The sequence below is a fragment of the Lodderomyces elongisporus genome, chromosome 4 (genome assembly GCF_030384665.1).
Source record: "Lodderomyces elongisporus chromosome 4, complete sequence".
Lineage (NCBI taxonomy): Eukaryota > Fungi > Ascomycota > Pichiomycetes > Serinales > Debaryomycetaceae > Lodderomyces > Lodderomyces elongisporus.
In genome coordinates, this window is record NC_083676.1 from 790,494 (window position 1) to 806,927 (window position 16,434).

The window sequence follows — 16,434 nt, forward strand, 5'->3', positions numbered from 1 at the left end:
CCGCGCGCGTCCATCTTACGTGTATATTACGTGTATCTGAGGTTAACTCGTTCACAGCAGCTCACGTGCGCGTATACATACACATACTCCAACCCGAGATACTCTAGTTTGCAATGTCGTGCAATATTTTCCAGATATTCACTAAATGGAAACGAGGGCACAGAGCGTTCAGTGTGTGGGTCGCACTATGACAGGGGTGTAAAAATAAAAAATAATAATAAAAAAAAAGAATAGAGAAGAAACGAATGATAATTATTATTATCATCATAATAGTAAGATTCAAGATTAATTCAAAATTAATTCATAATATGTTCATTAGTAGTAAAGATAATTTTTTTGTGCTCTCTAAGATGCTATGAACAACACATTAGATTGAGTATTTTCTCTTGTTTTTGCTTCTCTTTTCGTTTCTTTTCGTTTCTTTACTTTTCTTTACTTTTCTTTACTTTTCTTTACTCTTCTTTACTTTTCTTTACTCTTCTTTACTTTTCTTTACTTTTAGTTTCTGGTATTATTGTTTTTGCGGCGCGCAACGAGGTCACTTGAAGAGAAAAACAAAAATAGGAATATGGTTTGAAACTTATAGAACTAGATCAAGACTTATTGGAAACTTATTAGGGCCAGACCAACAACTGCAATTACAATACCATATACAGTAACATATACAGCTGCAACGATAAACTTTGCAATACTAGTAACGGCAAACGATTAATTCCTTTTTAATCCGAAAAATACATGAGGATTCTGCTATCGTGGATTTTCAATTGTTCGCTTTTGGCATCCACTGTCGTATGTGGTCCATTGTGGGATGAACTTCAAAAACGGCATGATTCTGTGCAGTCCTTGTTTGCTACGGAAGGTCCCTCTGCATCTGTTCTCCAAGAGTTTGACAAACTAGTGCGCAATCTTTGGGATGCTACGGAGAAGGAAGTAGCTGTGAAGGAAGAAATTGAGAAACTCATGCCACAAATCTTATTCAAAAAGGCAATAATGGAAATGAATCTTAACAAGGATAGCTTGGCAATTGAAGACTTGGAAAAAGTATTAGAGCTTGACCCATCCATGCAACCGGCAAGGAATAAACTTGTGGACTTGTTGGTGAGCCGTGGTGATTTCGACAAGTTGGAGAAATTTTTGAAAGTTCACAAGGAACAATTCGTGGAGTTGGGTGAACTCGTTAATTTATATAAAGTACATTGGTCTCAAGCCAAAAATGATTTTCAGGATGCAAAGTATAACAGTTGCATAGACCAGTTGAATCAGATTATTAGTATGAGCTCTTCCAATTATGAATTGTATAAATTGTACTTGGATGCTATGTTGGAGCTCTATCGGGAAGATAAACTGCAAAGATTTACATTTCTCGATGACGCTGATATGCCAATCAACAAGATTGTTATCTCGCTTTTTGCAAAATTGCTTCGACTCCAGCCATTAAAAGATCTTGAGTTGTACGAAAAGTATTCAAGTTTTCAGTTGTACACTGAGGTGGACTTTGACCTGGCTTCAAAGACAATCAAAAACTGTTTACGAATAGATAATGAGTTCAAGTCGTGTGGAGATTTGTCTAAATTTTACTCTAGATTTGCAGATGCTTTGAAAGCTTTGGAAACCTATTCAATTCTCCATGGTCATTTATACAGAGAGCTGGAAAATAATGAGCAAAGTAAAATTGATGAAGATGACCTCAACAATTTCAAAATTGATTTCAAGTTCGTTAACCAATTTCTATTCAAGGATGATTTGAAAGTGTCGAAGATGGAATTGAAAAGACTAGGTGGGGTCAAGTTTGCAAACAACTATGAGTATTTGCAATATCGCGGCAACCAGTTTGTCCAAGAGTTTAGCAAATCTGGTGCTGGTACTAGCGCTGGTTCTAGTGCTGGCGGCAATAACGATGATATTCTGTATCTAGAATACTTGCTACGCTTGGGCTGTGAATCGTGCGTTGAAATAGGTGACTACAAAGCTTCGCATAAGATATGTGCCAAGGTTAAAGACAGCAAGGAGCATCCATTTTTGCCCAAACATATCCCGAAAATTGATAAACTATTGAAACAGAAAAAGTATAGTCAAGCTGATCAGGAGTTGAGATCATTTAGCAGTAATGTGAAAATGACAAAGCTTTTCACAGATAGAGCTGCCCAAGTCAATGAATATCGACAGAAAATAAACCGACAAAGACAACAGCAACAGCAACAGCAACAGCAACAGCAACAGCAACAGCAACAGCAACAGCAACAGCAACAGCAACAGCAACAGCAACAGCAACAGCAACAGCAACAGCAACAACAGCAATATCAGCAGCAACAGCAACAGCAACGACAATTTTGGCATCCCTCCAAAAAGCCGGCACATGATTACTACAAGATACTTGAAATTCCCCGTGATGCTGACGACAAGACTATACGCAAAGCGTACAGAATGCAGACCTTGAAGTACCACCCAGACAAGTACAAGGGCAAGGATCTTACTCCTGAACAAATAGAAAAGAAGATGCAAAATATCAACAAGGCATATGAAGTGTTATCTGATAAAGAGCTTCGAGAAAGATATGACCGTGGAGATGATCCAAATGATCCGATGAACACCGCACAAAGTCAACCGCAATGGCAACGTCAACAATACTCTAATTCGCATGGACAAGAAGGATTTGCATTCAATTTTGGAAGTGGCATGGGTGGAGGTGATGCACACAATTTCTTCCAGCAATTCTTTGGGGGTATGGGTGGCAATGCGAATCAAGGTGCTGGTGCTAGAAATGGTAATCCATTTGGTGGTTCATTCAATCAGCATCAAAAAGTTAAGATTAAAAAGAATAGGAAAAAGAGTAAAACTAAAGCATGATTTGTTCAGCAGAGATTGTTTTATGCATTTAAATCATTGATCTCTTTTTTTTTATCATATTTTTCTTTCTTATTTCGTGGGGTGGGGAGGCAAGTGTTACTTTTTTTTATAGAATAAAAGCAATGTGTATATATATATTAGAAAGGTTTGCAAGAAAGAAAGAAAGAAAGAAAGAAAAAAAAAACAAGCTATTGGTGGGATGTTTATGAGGAAGTGTTTAACCAGAATCGGGGTTTAGATACTGGTATAGAAAAGTTTGAGGTTTTATGTAACTTAGAATTAAGCGTTTATTCGTCCAGTAAGACTTGGTTCCTTTATTTCTTCCTTGAGTAAATGGCGAAACTCGGTTTTCAAAAGAATTGCATACCTTGGTTGGTTTGTGGTGATATAATATAGGAAACAATAGCCGTGATACAGAGTTTAAAATCTCATCGTCTTTTCCTCTCTTATCTAAATTACACAATTGCGCGTTGTTATTTCTTGCTTTCGCTGGCTATCCATCTACTATTACTATTATTATTATTATTATTATTATTATTATTATTATCATTATTATTCTTACTTATTCACTTACCATTCGCGCTCGCAACTGTACGGCACTAAAGGATTTGTTTCCGTCCAAAATACTGTGAATTATCGCCACAGTTTAAATATTACTCACACTTTTTACACCAATTGCAATTCCAACTACAACTGCAGCAACAATTACATTTACATTTACATTTACATTTACATTTACATTTACATTTACATTTACATTTAAACCAACATCTAAAAAATCTTTCTTCGCTCAAGCCAAAGACTTTGTATCATCACTTCTTTAAAATCTCAAAAGTCTGTAACTTTTAAAATGAAGATCACATTTTTGACTGCTGTTGCTGCTGCTCTTGTAACTCTCCCCAATGCTAATGCATTTCCTGCTTTAAGGTTTTGGAACAATGTTTTATCGACAACAACAGGAATGGATGACTCAATCTTGATTGACGTTAAGGAGGCTCCACAACACGAATTTGCAGGTTCGGGTTTTACAAAAGATGTTGCTTCTGGTAATGAGGAAGTGTACAATGTTGATTTTGAATCTTTTCAGCAGGAGAATATTTTGGATGAGTCAGTTTACAAAAAGCTTCCAGAAATTGATACCGAGGAGTTGCAATCTTTGGTTAACAAAAAGGGTCTAAGAGAAAGAGCAGAAACTCTTTTTAATTTGGCTGGAAAGTCTAATGAGACTTATGGCCATCCAACCAGAGTGATTGGTTCTCCTGGCCATTTTGCCACTGTTCATTATATCATTAAAGAATTGAGAAAACTTGGTGGTTACTATAATATCATCACGCAAAGCTTCAAAGCCATTGATGGTCATGTTGAGTCATTTTCGTTATTGATTGACGGTATTAAACCTAAGAGTTTGCAAGCTTTGGCATTGACTCCTCCTACCCCTAACAAGGCGCCAGTCCATGGAGACTTGGTGTTGGTATTGGAAAATGGGTGTTCTTTGCATGATTTTCCACTGAATGCCAAGGACAACATTGTATTGATCCAGCGGGGACAATGTTCTTTTGGTGACAAGTCGAGAAATGCTGGTAAAGTTGGTGCATTGGCCGCAGTGATTTACGACTCCAACGGGCCATTACTGGGAACCTTGGGCACTCCCAATGGAGAAGAGGTGCCTACGTTGGCTGTTTCTGAAAAGGATGTTGCAGACTACATTGACAAGTTGCAAAAAAATCCTAATCACAAATTTGAAACAACATTGTTTATTGATTCTTATGTTAAGAATATTTCCACCTTAAATGTTATTGCCGAGACCAAGTTTGGCGATCATAACAATGTTGTTGCGTTGGGTGCTCATTCTGATTCGGTTGGGGAAGGTCCAGGAATCAATGATGATGGTTCTGGAACGATCTCGTTATTGGAGGTTGCCAAATATTTGACCAAGTTCAAGATCAACAATGCGGTTAGATTTGCTTGGTGGGCTGCTGAAGAGGAAGGATTATTGGGATCCGACTATTATGCTAACAACTTGTCAGAAGAAGAAAACAGCAAGATCAGATTATTTATGGATTACGATATGATGGCGTCTCCAAATTATGAGTATGGAATCTACGATGCTAATAACAAAGACCACCCTGATGGTAGTGGTAACTTGAAGGACTTGTATGTTGATTGGTATGAGCAGCATGGCTTGAACTATTCATTGATGGCATTTGACGGAAGATCAGATTATGTTGGGTTCATTGATAATGGTATTCCAGCTGGTGGTATCGCCACTGGTGCCGAAGGTGTTAAGGATAAAAAGTCTAAAGAGAAGTTTGGCGGTAAAGTTGGCGAATGGTTTGACCCATGTTATCACCAATTGTGTGACGATTTGTCCAATCCAAGCTATGAAGCATGGGAGGTTAGTACCAAATTGATTGCGCATTCAGTAGCTGTCTATGCCAAATCATTTGAAGGGTTCCCAACAAGAAAGTCAAAGAAGGAGAGTATGCCAGAAGCTGAAGAAGCAAGTATTGAACAAAATAGTATTACGCAAAGTCAATTTATCAGAAAAGGCGACAAGTTCATTATTTAAAGTGTGATGATTGAGAAAATGTGAATTGAACAAAAAAAAGAGGGAAAAAAACAAAAAAGAAGTTAAAGAGTGGTAAAAGTAATAGCATTTGAAAGTAGATAGGGTTGCTAAGATTGACATTTAGATTTTGAAGATGAATCGTTCAATGTAGATGAAGTCAATAGTAATATTAGTCAAAAATTAAATTAAAAAATATAAATGTAAATATAAATATTTTAAAGGAATGGAAAGTAATGCGGCTGAGTATTGAAATCAAACTGTGCTACAGATTATCTCACCATAAATTCACGCCACGCCACTTTCGACCTTGGAGTTGTGGGACAAACATGGGCCTTCTGCCAGGCAGGTCACACATCAGAATGCATATAGAAAAAAAAAAAAGGAAATTGAGAAAAAAAGTCGGACACCAGACACCAGACACCAGACATGATACATGGAAAAAAGCGGAAATGGAAATGAAGTATATTCATCAACATGTCCTATAATCTGTTTTAATCCACAATTTACTATTCTTCGCAAACAATAAGATAAAGGTAAGGGCAAAAAGTTTGGCTTCACTCAAAAACACTTTTTAAAACTTTGTTGTTCAGGTGTAACATTTGTCCATCCATTCTGATTGGGTAGATTCAAAGAAGAAATGAAATTAGAAAGAGTAAGGAAGCGAAGCAATATTCAAAAAATTTCAAAAAAAGGAAAAAGGTAAAGAAGGTAGAGAAAGCCTCTTTGCATAGTTTCCCAGCTTTGCCTTTGTTTGACCCCTTCCTCCTCCTTTTCTCTCTCCTCTTCCGTGTGTCCCCTTGGTCTACTTCGACTGAATGGTTGTGGTAATTCTTCACACGACTCCTCTTTGCACTTCTATTATCTCCTCTTTTTTCCTGACCCTTCCCCCCTCCCCTCCTCTCCTCTCCTCTCCTCTCCTCTCCTCTCCTCTCCCCTTCTCTCTCCCCTCCCCCCTAAAGTAGACCCATGCATACATACATATATGTACAAAACATACCATTACTTCGGTCACTCCACTTTTTTTTTTTGCTTTTTACAACCAAATTGACCCAACACATTCATATACACATAAACATAAACTCAAACATAAACATACACTTGCTTTCTCAATATAGATTCTTTACGGGAGGAGTATAAAAACCGTTGTAAATTCCCTTGTAGCCTTTGAGGTGTAGACTGTTTTCTTCTTTCTACTTTTCTTTTCTTTTCTACTTCCTTTTCCTTTTGTTTTTTTTGTTTTTTTTTTGTAATTAATCGTTAACCAAAGTTTACTTAATTACTTACTTACTTACTTACCCCCAAATTAGACAACAATATCATCTTAAGAGGTATTTATTGAATCACTACTCTTAAAGTTTCTGCAACTACTTATTATTGCAAGTTTACACAAAACCCATATACATATAAATATATATATTTAAGTATACACATACATATATCTTTATATATATATATATATATATATCTACACACACACTTGCATTTATAGTTTTTTTCTATTTGAATATCCAAATCCCGCCTGCGTTCTGCAAACTAATCAAGGTGTTGAATATTCAAACAATTAATACTTTTGTATAGTATATCGACTCAGAAGCTAGTTAATATTTATCGATCATGTCGGGAAAGAAAAAGTCCAAATCAGACACGGTTCCTTTAGATTTGGACAATATTAAGCCATTGGACCATTTGCAAGCAGTTCCAAAGACAAGAAAAATGTCAATGACTTCAATTGAGTCTGCCGATGAGCCAGGTGGATTCAAAGAAGTGTTGTTGCCACCTACAATCAAGGAATTTGATGAGTTGGAGCAATTTGAAGCTTTTGTTCGGGACGAGACTTGGGACAACGATTTCGATTACTTCCATGGTAGATTGCACTATTATCCACCATTTGTCTTGAAAGAATGCCATGATGAGATTGAGAAAATCAAGCCAACATCAAACAAAAACTCAAGCAAATTCAAGCGTAATCTACAACACCATATCAAGAAGCACTTGATTAAAGATTTGGAAAAGTGTTGCGGTTATGAGTTGAATTTCGACAAGGCTGAAGAGATTGAGTCATTTGATAAATTGACTTGGAAGTTTAAGGATGAAACTGACCATGGTTTTAGTAAAGAAGAGGAGGACAAGTATGATAGACATTGGAAGATTGAGTTGGATATTACCAGTCACAATGACTCTGCATTGGTTGACATTGACATGAAGTCGATTCCAATTGGTCATTGAGAGCATAATATTTTGCTTAACTCTTTTGCCCTAAAAAGAGTTCAAATGGAGAATTAAAAGTCAAGCACTTTGCATGCGACTGATTTTTCCTTGTCCTTGTTCCCTCCTTTTTTTTACAAAAATAAAATAAGATTTTAAACCTGTTTATGATTACAATTCAAAAAATAACATTTACGATGCTATGTTTTATGAAGAATGACAACGAATAACGATGATGATTATGATGAAGATAATGATTACGAAAAGAATGAATTTTTTAGTATTAAGTATAATATATATATATATATATATATATATATATATATATATATATACATATAGCATTTAGAAGATGTTTGGATAAACTACTTGCGAATAGTCTTCAAGCCTTTGATTTGGTGCGTAGATATCTTACTTATGAATGTACGCGGTGTGGAGTAAGTAATATGTTCATGTTTGTATGTATGTAGCTATGTAGCTATGTAGGTTTATCAAGAGGTTGCTAGACTATTGTACTGCGGACTTTGATACTCATACTCGTTTTGATATTTTCCCATATTGTCCTTTAAAAATACCAACAAGTGCTCCAATTCCAGTACCAACACACTTATACTTAGTGAATCCATGGTAGTTTGACTTATCAAACTGGGAAACAGAACCAACAACCTCAAAAGGTGCTCAAACCCATAAACCTTACTTTGACAGTGACTCCTGCTACTCGACCCTTCAGCATCTCCAGGTTGGTACTGGCTGTAGCTTATTACATTTCTCTTTAGAAAATCCAAGTATTGCAAATTTTCATGCTTGTAAAGCAAAAGCAAACTTAAAGACTTGTTGAAATATATCTCTAGCCCATGCAATATCTCCAACAAGATACCCAATTGATGTTTATCCAATACTTCTTTTCGCAGATTTCGATAGTCTTGCAATATAGTGTGAACAGAATAGTTGTTGCTGGGTAACTTGACCAATTTCTTATCCTTTGTTATATATTGCCAATCATTGACCAAAACATACTTCAACTCTGGTGGAAATTTCAAATTGATATTTGATGTTTTCCTTCTCAGTTCTCCACCACCACCACCACCACCATTGCTGCTATTGCTGCTAGCATTACTACTGCCACTGCCACTCGTTCTTTGCCTCTTTGACGCATTACCACCTCCACCGTTGCTACTGCTGCTGCTGCTGCTGCTGTTGCCGTTACCGTTACCGCTTCTACTCCCGCCTTCTCCTCTACTCTTGGACCCACTTTTGCTCCCACCCTTGCCATTCCCGCTGGATTTAGTCGACTCTTCCTTTTTGACTTTTTTCTTCTTTGTCAATTGCTCCAACTCCAACTTTTTGAATTTGTTCTCCTCATTTATTTCCAACACTCTTTCCTCTCCAACCCACTCGTCCCACTTGGCATTCCATCCTTGGTAATGTAACAAAAAGCAATTTAAGCCATCCCATTTTGCAGCGTCAAACTTGGCACCTTGTTGTTCAAAAGTTTCCTGTTGATTATCATTATTGAGAACAAATGACTCAGTAGCTTGTTTTGTCTTGATAATCTTAGCCTCGTAAATAAGTGGGCCGTGATAAGCGTAAACTATTTGGTTTGGCGAATATGAAACCATTCTTTGTTTTGTTTCCAATTTAATAAGGAAAATGAAGACAAAAGGAAATGAAAAAAAAAAAAAGAAAGAAAGAAAACAAGAAATAAGGTAGGAAAGATGTAATAAAATGAAAAGAAAAGAAAAAGGAAAGGAAAGGAAAGGAAAGGAAAAGGGCTTTAGTGTGTGTGTGTGTGTGTATGTGTGTGTGTATGTGTGTGTGTGTAGAAAATGAATAGTGTAGTTTAAACAAGAGTGAAGAGAAAGATTCAAAGTCTTTAATTTGGCATTACATTTCTATTCTTTTCTATTCATTTTTCCCTTTTTCTTTCTCCATAGAGAGCGCGTTCTTCTTCATAAATGAATACACCCTCAAGAGATACCAGTTTTGCACAAATGTTGATTTGGAGTATATGCTACAATTGTCTTGGTGAACACAAGGTAATATAAAAGGTAAGCTAATAGGTATTGTGCTTGCGAATTGACATCATCTTTGCCAAATCTCGTGTGGGTGGCTATAACATTGGCAGTATCGAGCCGACATTTCAACATATTTGTTAAATGAATTAGCTGCTAGGATTTGCATAAATACTGAACTTATGCAAAAAGTCATTGCACATGCGGAATGTTAAGCACTATATAGATTAGTTTCATGGAGAATGCACCAAGTATGCATTTGTCTATATGTATTTCTTTACATGTGTATAGAGAGGAGAGAGAAGGAGAAGGAGAAAGGGACTCGATTCAATTATCTTGTTGTACTCTTCTCTTCGATCAAAGTATATTGAATAGCAGAAAATTGAAAGAGAGAAAAAAAAAAAAAAAGAAAGAAAAAATTGTATTAAGTCATTTCTTATATTCGAAAGATGTATTTATATATGACTGCTTCGTGTTGATATTTGAGGCACATCAATATTTGTAGGTTAACTATTTCCATCTCATTTTTGTTTTTCAATTGTTGATAGGAGTAGTCGAGCCGTACGGTGGAGATTACTGTGATTTGAAAAATAAGTAAAGCCGAGAAGAAAAAGACGAAGGAAAGAGAGGAGGAAAATTAAACAAGTGACTAAAAAAAAAGACAAAAAAAAGACAAAAAAAAGTGACAAAAAAAAGTGACAAAAAAAAGTGACAAAAAAGTTGATAGAAAAAGTTGATAAAAATGAGAGTGTGAATAAACAACAAACTAAAGTCAAGAAAGTACAAACCAAATTACAGCAACCACATTAAAAAAACACTCACTCACTCACTCACTCACTCTGAAGTACCTTGTCACCCACGATATTTCTATCAATCAGGTGCTATAGAATATTGGGACACCAAATCAATAAGTACCACTGCTTCCCAGAATCAGCTTGTTGCTTCATTTCCGGGATAATATTAAGTTGTGGAGAGCTTCATAATAAATATTCCCCACAAAGAGCAATTACAACAAATTAAAACATCACTTGGTCAATACTTTTTTAACGCATCTTTTTGCCAAAGTTTTTGTTGTGTGTTTTTCTTTCAATTTTCTGCTTATAATTTTGTTATTTTTTTTTTCATTATTATTATTTTGATTCTTTTACTCCGAATCTGTTCCCACAACCAATGAAATGTCTCAATCATCCAGCATAGTAGGTGTTCATTACAAGGTGGGCAAAAAGATTGGCGAAGGTTCATTTGGGATCATTTTTGAAGGTATAAATATCTTAAACAATCAACAGGTGGCAATCAAGTTTGAGCCGAGAAAATGTGAGGCACCACAGTTGAGAGACGAATACAGGTCATATAGAATTTTGAACAATACGCGGGGGATCCCACAAGCTTATTTCTTTGGGCAAGAAGGTGTGCATTCAATCTTGATTATCGACTTATTGGGGCCATCTTTAGAGGATTTGTTTGATTGGTGTCATCGTAAATTTAGTATCAAGACTGTGCTTCAAGTTTCTAAGCAGATGATCCAACGAGTTGAATCGATCCATGAGCATAATTTGATATATCGTGATATTAAACCTGATAATTTCCTCATTGGAAGGCCAGATACTGCAGAAGCCAACAATATATTTGTTGTTGATTTTGGGATGGCAAAACAGTATCGAGATCCAAGGAGCAAGAATCATATACCTTATAGGGAGAAGAAAGCGTTGAGTGGTACTGCGCGGTACATGTCAATCAATACCCATTTGGGGAGAGAGCAGCTGAGAAGGGATGATTTGGAAAGCTTGGGACATGTGTTTATGTATTTTCTTCGTGGTTCATTACCGTGGCAAGGGTTGAAAGCACCAACTAATAAGCAAAAATATGAAAAGATTGGTATGAAGAAGCAAACTACGCCCATTAACGAATTGTGCTATGGTTTACCAATTCAATTTGCCCAGTATTTGACGTATGTACGCAACTTGAAGTTCGATGAAGATCCAGATTACAAGTATCTCATCGGTCTTATGGATAAGGCGATGGCGACCCTCGGCATTGAGGAAGATGGCCATTATGACTGGATGGATTTGAACAATGGCAGAGGCTGGGACGCTGCATTAAATAAAAAGGCTAATTTACATGGGTATGGCAATCCGCATCCAGCAAGAAAAGCGCATCAAGTACAACACAACAACCATAACACATATCTGCATCAACAACAGCAATCGCTGCTGCACCAGCCACTATTGGGAAGAGCTTCTGCCTCCTACGACAATTCGAGATATAAGAAACATGGGTATCAAGCAATTCAACAACAACAACAGCAGCAGCAGCAACAGCAGCAACCAGATAAATTTCTGCAATCGATATTAGCTATACACAATGAGCAGAATCGGTTTATGAAAAATGGTGGTGGGAATAGAGATAGAGATAGAAATGGAGAAGAGGCAGACATGCGGAATAGTGGAAATCGAGATCTTATTGGGGACACGTTACATTCCGATACTTCCAGCTTTAACAGGAAAAAAAGCCGGTCTTGTTTCTTCTGTTGCTGGTAAATGATAACTACTATATGTAAACTAGTGTGGCGGGAAAAGTGAAAAAGGAAAAAAGGAAAAAATATCAAAAAATCAAAAAATCAAAAAATCAACGGCATCATTAGTTCCTATTTTTGCTTCTGCTTCTGTTTCTACTTCTACTGCTATTTCTACTTCTTCTTTGGTCTAAGTATGATCTAATACATTTTCAAATGCATAAAGTCTTGTAAAAGATTTTATCTTTATTGTATCATTTACTTCACTATACAAAACCTAAAAGAAAAAAAAAATCGACTCTTTGACCAGCAAATAACATCAACAATAACATCCACTTTCAAGTGGTGAGTGAAAAACAACAACTAAAGGGAAACTCAACAAATCCAAATGTCACACACAAGGTGGTTGCCACGTCATTTGCCTTCTTTTTATATATTTTGCTTGCGTGCACATTTGTTTGTTTGCTTGTTTGTTCATTTTTTTTTGTTTTTTTAATTTATTTTGTATTCTTGGATTGGCTTAGGCAAATGAGGTTCCATTGTTATCAATCTACTCTTCTGAAGCAACACTGTTGAACCTCGATCTGTTCAACTGCGAGTCGTCAACAATAGGCATGGAGTCCTTGTCAAAAGCGCCAACTTTCTGACCTACAAAAGGTTGCTTGTCATCAGCAGAATCAAGAGAACCACTAACTGCGCCACCTCCCATCATGGTCATGTCACCTTGCTCTGAAGAGACACTACCTTTCCTCATCTGTTCCTCCTTAACAGCGTTTCTGGGCAACCAGTAGTTATTGTTGTTAGGTGTGCTATGGTAACTGTAAAACTTTCCAGAGTTAACTTGAGAGCCACCATCATAACGTGGTTTTGTGTGACCGCCATTAAACTTGGCATGGACTCTTGAAAAGATATTGTCAAACAAGTCTGGCATTGTGGATCCGTGTGTAGATATAGCTTTAAGTATATTAATATATTAATATATATATATATATATATATATTATGTATGTATGTGTTTATGAATATGATTAAATGTGATTCAATAAATAATTTATATTGACGATAGAAGATTTAAAAAGAATAGAGCTTGCTATAAACAATCAGAGATGAAAGAGAAATAAGCTGTTTATTTATATACTCTTTCTGTTGAGTATCTAAGAGTCCATATTGAGGATTGAAAAACAGTGAGGAGGGGGGGGGGGGGAATACAGATAAAAGTTGGAAAAAAAAATGGATGATGGTGTGTTTTGAAGGAAGGAGGAAAGTGGTGGAGCAAGTATAGCAGAATAGAGCAAAATGGGAAATAGAGGAAGGAGGAGCTTGTACATAAGAAGAAACGACGTTGGTGAAGGATGACTTAGTAATGGAGCGGAGTAAAGTATGGTAGAGTATGGTAAAGTATGGTGAAGCACGCACCTAAGTGTCTTAGTAATGCGGAGAAGCAGACTAGGCAAAGACAGACAGAGCAATCAGTGGCATTATGTATGGGGCCTAAAGAGTTTCCCTCTTCTTCTTCCCACGACCCAAAAAATGAAAAAGAAATGAACAAGGTTCTTATATGCATGAATAGACACTATCAGTAGAGAAATAGTTTTCAGGAGGGGGGTGAGGGGAGGAGAATAATAGTGAAGATAGAGATTGCGATAAGGGGTAAGAGATATAGAAATAAGGAGTATGGGATAAAGGATGATATGGTGGATAATCACAGTGACACTACCTCTTCTCAACGTAAGGCGGATATTGAGCTATTGAAGCAGCGGAGTTAGAGGTGTACAACCAAAACGTATTCTGTGGCGTAGCAATGGAGAATCACCCCTGTTGATACTGGTCTTATATCACAGAGTCTTCAGCCTTTGCACCAACCCCTTCATTTTTCTCATTTTTCTTTATTTCGTCTTCGATTATTTATAGTTACAAGAAAGAAAAGTTATCTTTCTTTTTTTCTTTTTTTACATTGATCCTCAAATGAACATATATTTGAATAGAAGAATCAATGGTTGCAATGGATCTGTTTACTAGAATTCACTCTTGTTGTATGGAAAACAAGAAATCTCTTCAAAATCAACCAGTGCTTTCTCATTTCTTGTCATGTCTTGTCTTGTCTTGTCTTGTCTTGTCTTGTCTTGTCTTGTCTTGTCTTGTCTTGTCTTGTCTTGTCTTTTCTTGTCTTGTCTTTTCTTGCCGTTTCCTTTCAATTCGTTTTGTTTTGTTTCCTTCTTTCTATTTGGTTAATCCTTATTTGCCATTAAAAGTTTACTTGATAAAAGTTGACGTTCTACACGATACAAAGAGATGTTGTTGCATATTTAGTGTCTCCTATTATCAATTTGTTTTATTAATAGTTGCAGTTTATAAAACTTGGTCACCATGACTCTTTAACAATCGACACTTTACACCGCAATCAGCTCAAAAACACATGTTTGAAAGCTTCCTTTGCATTTTTAGTTATTATATTGCCGTGGCAGAGAACAATTGCGTTGAAATCCAAAGCTCCAATGGCTTCCAACCCGGCTTTACTCTGGGCTTTATTGACAATCTTGTTAAACATATACTTACCGACTTTGGAATATGGGTGCAAGTACCTTGTTGGATAGGACCAGCCAGTGTGTGGATTGTAGTTCTCGGGATACCCAGTGGCTGGTGAAAATTGCTCTTGCTGTTCGTTTTTTGCGCCCAAATTGAACAACAAGTCGGCTTCAAACAATACTTTGCTCTTCTTTTCTACTGCAACCAACTCCGAATTAGCATGGTACGGCAAGTAGACAAACTCAAAATTATCAACAATAACATCGTCATCAATCAACTTTCTCAAATCTTCACCCGCAATCACTTTATTGCCCAAACTTTCGGTGAATACAACATCCAAGTCAACTTTCTCTGTCTTTTCGGGACCAATAATCTTGGCCTGTGGAAATTTCTCCTTGAAAACACTGGCCGCCATGTTATGTTCGCGATCGGGAACAATCACGTAATCAATCCTGATATCTGCCTCGGTTTTGGCACCAGTAAACTTTTGAATTACTTCGAGCACCTGTGGTGAGTATGGCAACGGACTCCAAATCACCACTCTTTCTCTGCTGCTCTTGTCTCCAGCAACACCAACACCAACACCAACATTGGTATCAGCACCAGCAGTAGCACCAGCATTTGCATTTGCATTTGCAACTGGTGTAGTAGTGGCGGGAAATTTCAAGATAGCCATTCGGGCTCCGAAATTGATCCTATCAAACCTCGTAAACGCGGTTGAGGCAAGTAGTATGTTTTCAGTCAATGACTTGGTGGTGATCTTCAAATTTGTTGGATAACCCATTGTAAATGATATTTGTTGTGTTGTGCGTGTTTGAATGGCGTATCTTTTCCTTTTTTGTTAATTTGTTTAGCTCAAGATTTAATAATACTTATATTATTGTTAATAATATTATTAATATTATTTTGTTGTTTTGTTTTGTTTTTTTCGGCAAAAGACCCTGGTCAATGGAGTGCTATAAATACTTTTCACATTCAATTTGATAAGAGTAAATCTCCATACAAAATTGTTTTTTTTTTTTCCTTCTTCTTTTTTTTTTTCTTCAAGTTTTAGTTTTAGCTTTAGCTTTGTTTAGCTTTGTTTAGCTTTGTTTAGCTTTGTTTAGCTTTGTTTAGCTTTGTTTAGCTTTAGCTTTGTTTCAATTCTATAATGATTGCTGCAACTGGTCTAGTTGTGTTAGTGTCACTGTTATCGCACCTCCGTCACCTTCGTTGCCCTCATCGCCATCCTCATTACTACATTCTGAAGATCACGTAAGCAACTTTATGTGGGGAGCAATTATGTATGGCTGTGAAGCCGCATCCATATATGAATCTAGAACGTACCTGCTCTGGCGCCGAGGAAGCAGTTAGAAAAAATAAAAAATAAAAAAAATAAAAACAAAATTAAATTTTAACACCTAAAATACATTCAACCATAATTGTTTAGATGAGGAACTACATTTTGAGGAACCATGTAGAGGGTTCGTTAAAAGAGAATTATAAACACCATTACTAAGCAAAGAGCATTCTGGACCAAAGTTTTTATACCATAGGCTATCTAAGTTCTGTCACTTTGTGTATAGCAAAAGGGTTTTCAGTTCTTCTTGCTTTAATTTTTCTTTTTTTCTTTTTTTTTTTTTGCTTTTTGCTTTTTGCTTTTTGCTTTTTGTTTCTTTGTTGTTATTGCTATTTCTTATCTACCGGTCCAGCCTGTTTTGCCGGAACGACAAGTGAGTGAGATTTATCCGATATTTTATTCTGCAGAAGATAATATATAAAAAC

The 16,434-nt window shown here is 36.5% G+C and overlaps 7 protein-coding genes across 7 annotated transcripts; 4 read left to right on the forward strand and 3 right to left on the reverse strand. All coding sequences in view use genetic code 12, as the record gives it.

The window, feature by feature from the left end:
- Positions 1-735: 735 nt before the first annotated feature.
- PVL30_003447 (uncharacterized protein) lies at positions 736-2,847 on the forward strand (the record flags this gene model as incomplete). The annotated part of the gene is made up of 1 exon (XM_001525998.1): positions 736-2,847. One exon carries the CDS (start codon positions 736-738, stop codon positions 2,845-2,847), a length of 2,112 nt encoding a protein of 703 aa, XP_001526048.2.
- An 850-nt stretch (positions 2,848-3,697) lies between these two features.
- Positions 3,698-5,416, forward strand: APE3 (Aminopeptidase Y; the record flags this gene model as incomplete). Its single annotated transcript, XM_001525999.2, has 1 exon — positions 3,698-5,416. One exon carries the CDS (start codon positions 3,698-3,700, stop codon positions 5,414-5,416), a length of 1,719 nt encoding a protein of 572 aa, XP_001526049.2.
- A 1,614-nt stretch (positions 5,417-7,030) lies between these two features.
- Positions 7,031-7,642, forward strand: RGI1 (Respiratory growth induced protein 1; the record flags this gene model as incomplete). Its single annotated transcript, XM_001526000.1, has 1 exon — positions 7,031-7,642. The coding sequence occupies one exon, from the start codon at positions 7,031-7,033 to the stop codon at positions 7,640-7,642; it is 612 nt and encodes a 203-aa protein (XP_001526050.1).
- Positions 7,643-8,112: 470 nt separating this feature from the next.
- On the reverse strand, positions 8,113-9,240 carry EAF3 (Esa1p-associated factor; the record flags this gene model as incomplete). The annotated part of the gene is made up of 1 exon (XM_001526001.1): positions 8,113-9,240. The coding sequence occupies one exon, from the start codon at positions 9,238-9,240 to the stop codon at positions 8,113-8,115; it is 1,128 nt and encodes a 375-aa protein (XP_001526051.2).
- A 1,568-nt stretch (positions 9,241-10,808) lies between these two features.
- CK1b (casein kinase I) lies at positions 10,809-12,170 on the forward strand (the record flags this gene model as incomplete). Its single annotated transcript, XM_001526002.1, has 1 exon — positions 10,809-12,170. The coding sequence occupies one exon, from the start codon at positions 10,809-10,811 to the stop codon at positions 12,168-12,170; it is 1,362 nt and encodes a 453-aa protein (XP_001526052.2).
- Positions 12,171-12,695: 525 nt separating this feature from the next.
- On the reverse strand, positions 12,696-13,076 carry PVL30_003452 (uncharacterized protein; the record flags this gene model as incomplete). The annotated part of the gene is made up of 1 exon (XM_001526003.1): positions 12,696-13,076. The coding sequence occupies one exon, from the start codon at positions 13,074-13,076 to the stop codon at positions 12,696-12,698; it is 381 nt and encodes a 126-aa protein (XP_001526053.1).
- Positions 13,077-14,545: 1,469 nt separating this feature from the next.
- On the reverse strand, positions 14,546-15,454 carry PVL30_003453 (uncharacterized protein; the record flags this gene model as incomplete). Its single annotated transcript, XM_001526004.1, has 1 exon — positions 14,546-15,454. The coding sequence occupies one exon, from the start codon at positions 15,452-15,454 to the stop codon at positions 14,546-14,548; it is 909 nt and encodes a 302-aa protein (XP_001526054.1).
- Positions 15,455-16,434: the final 980 nt, after the last annotated feature.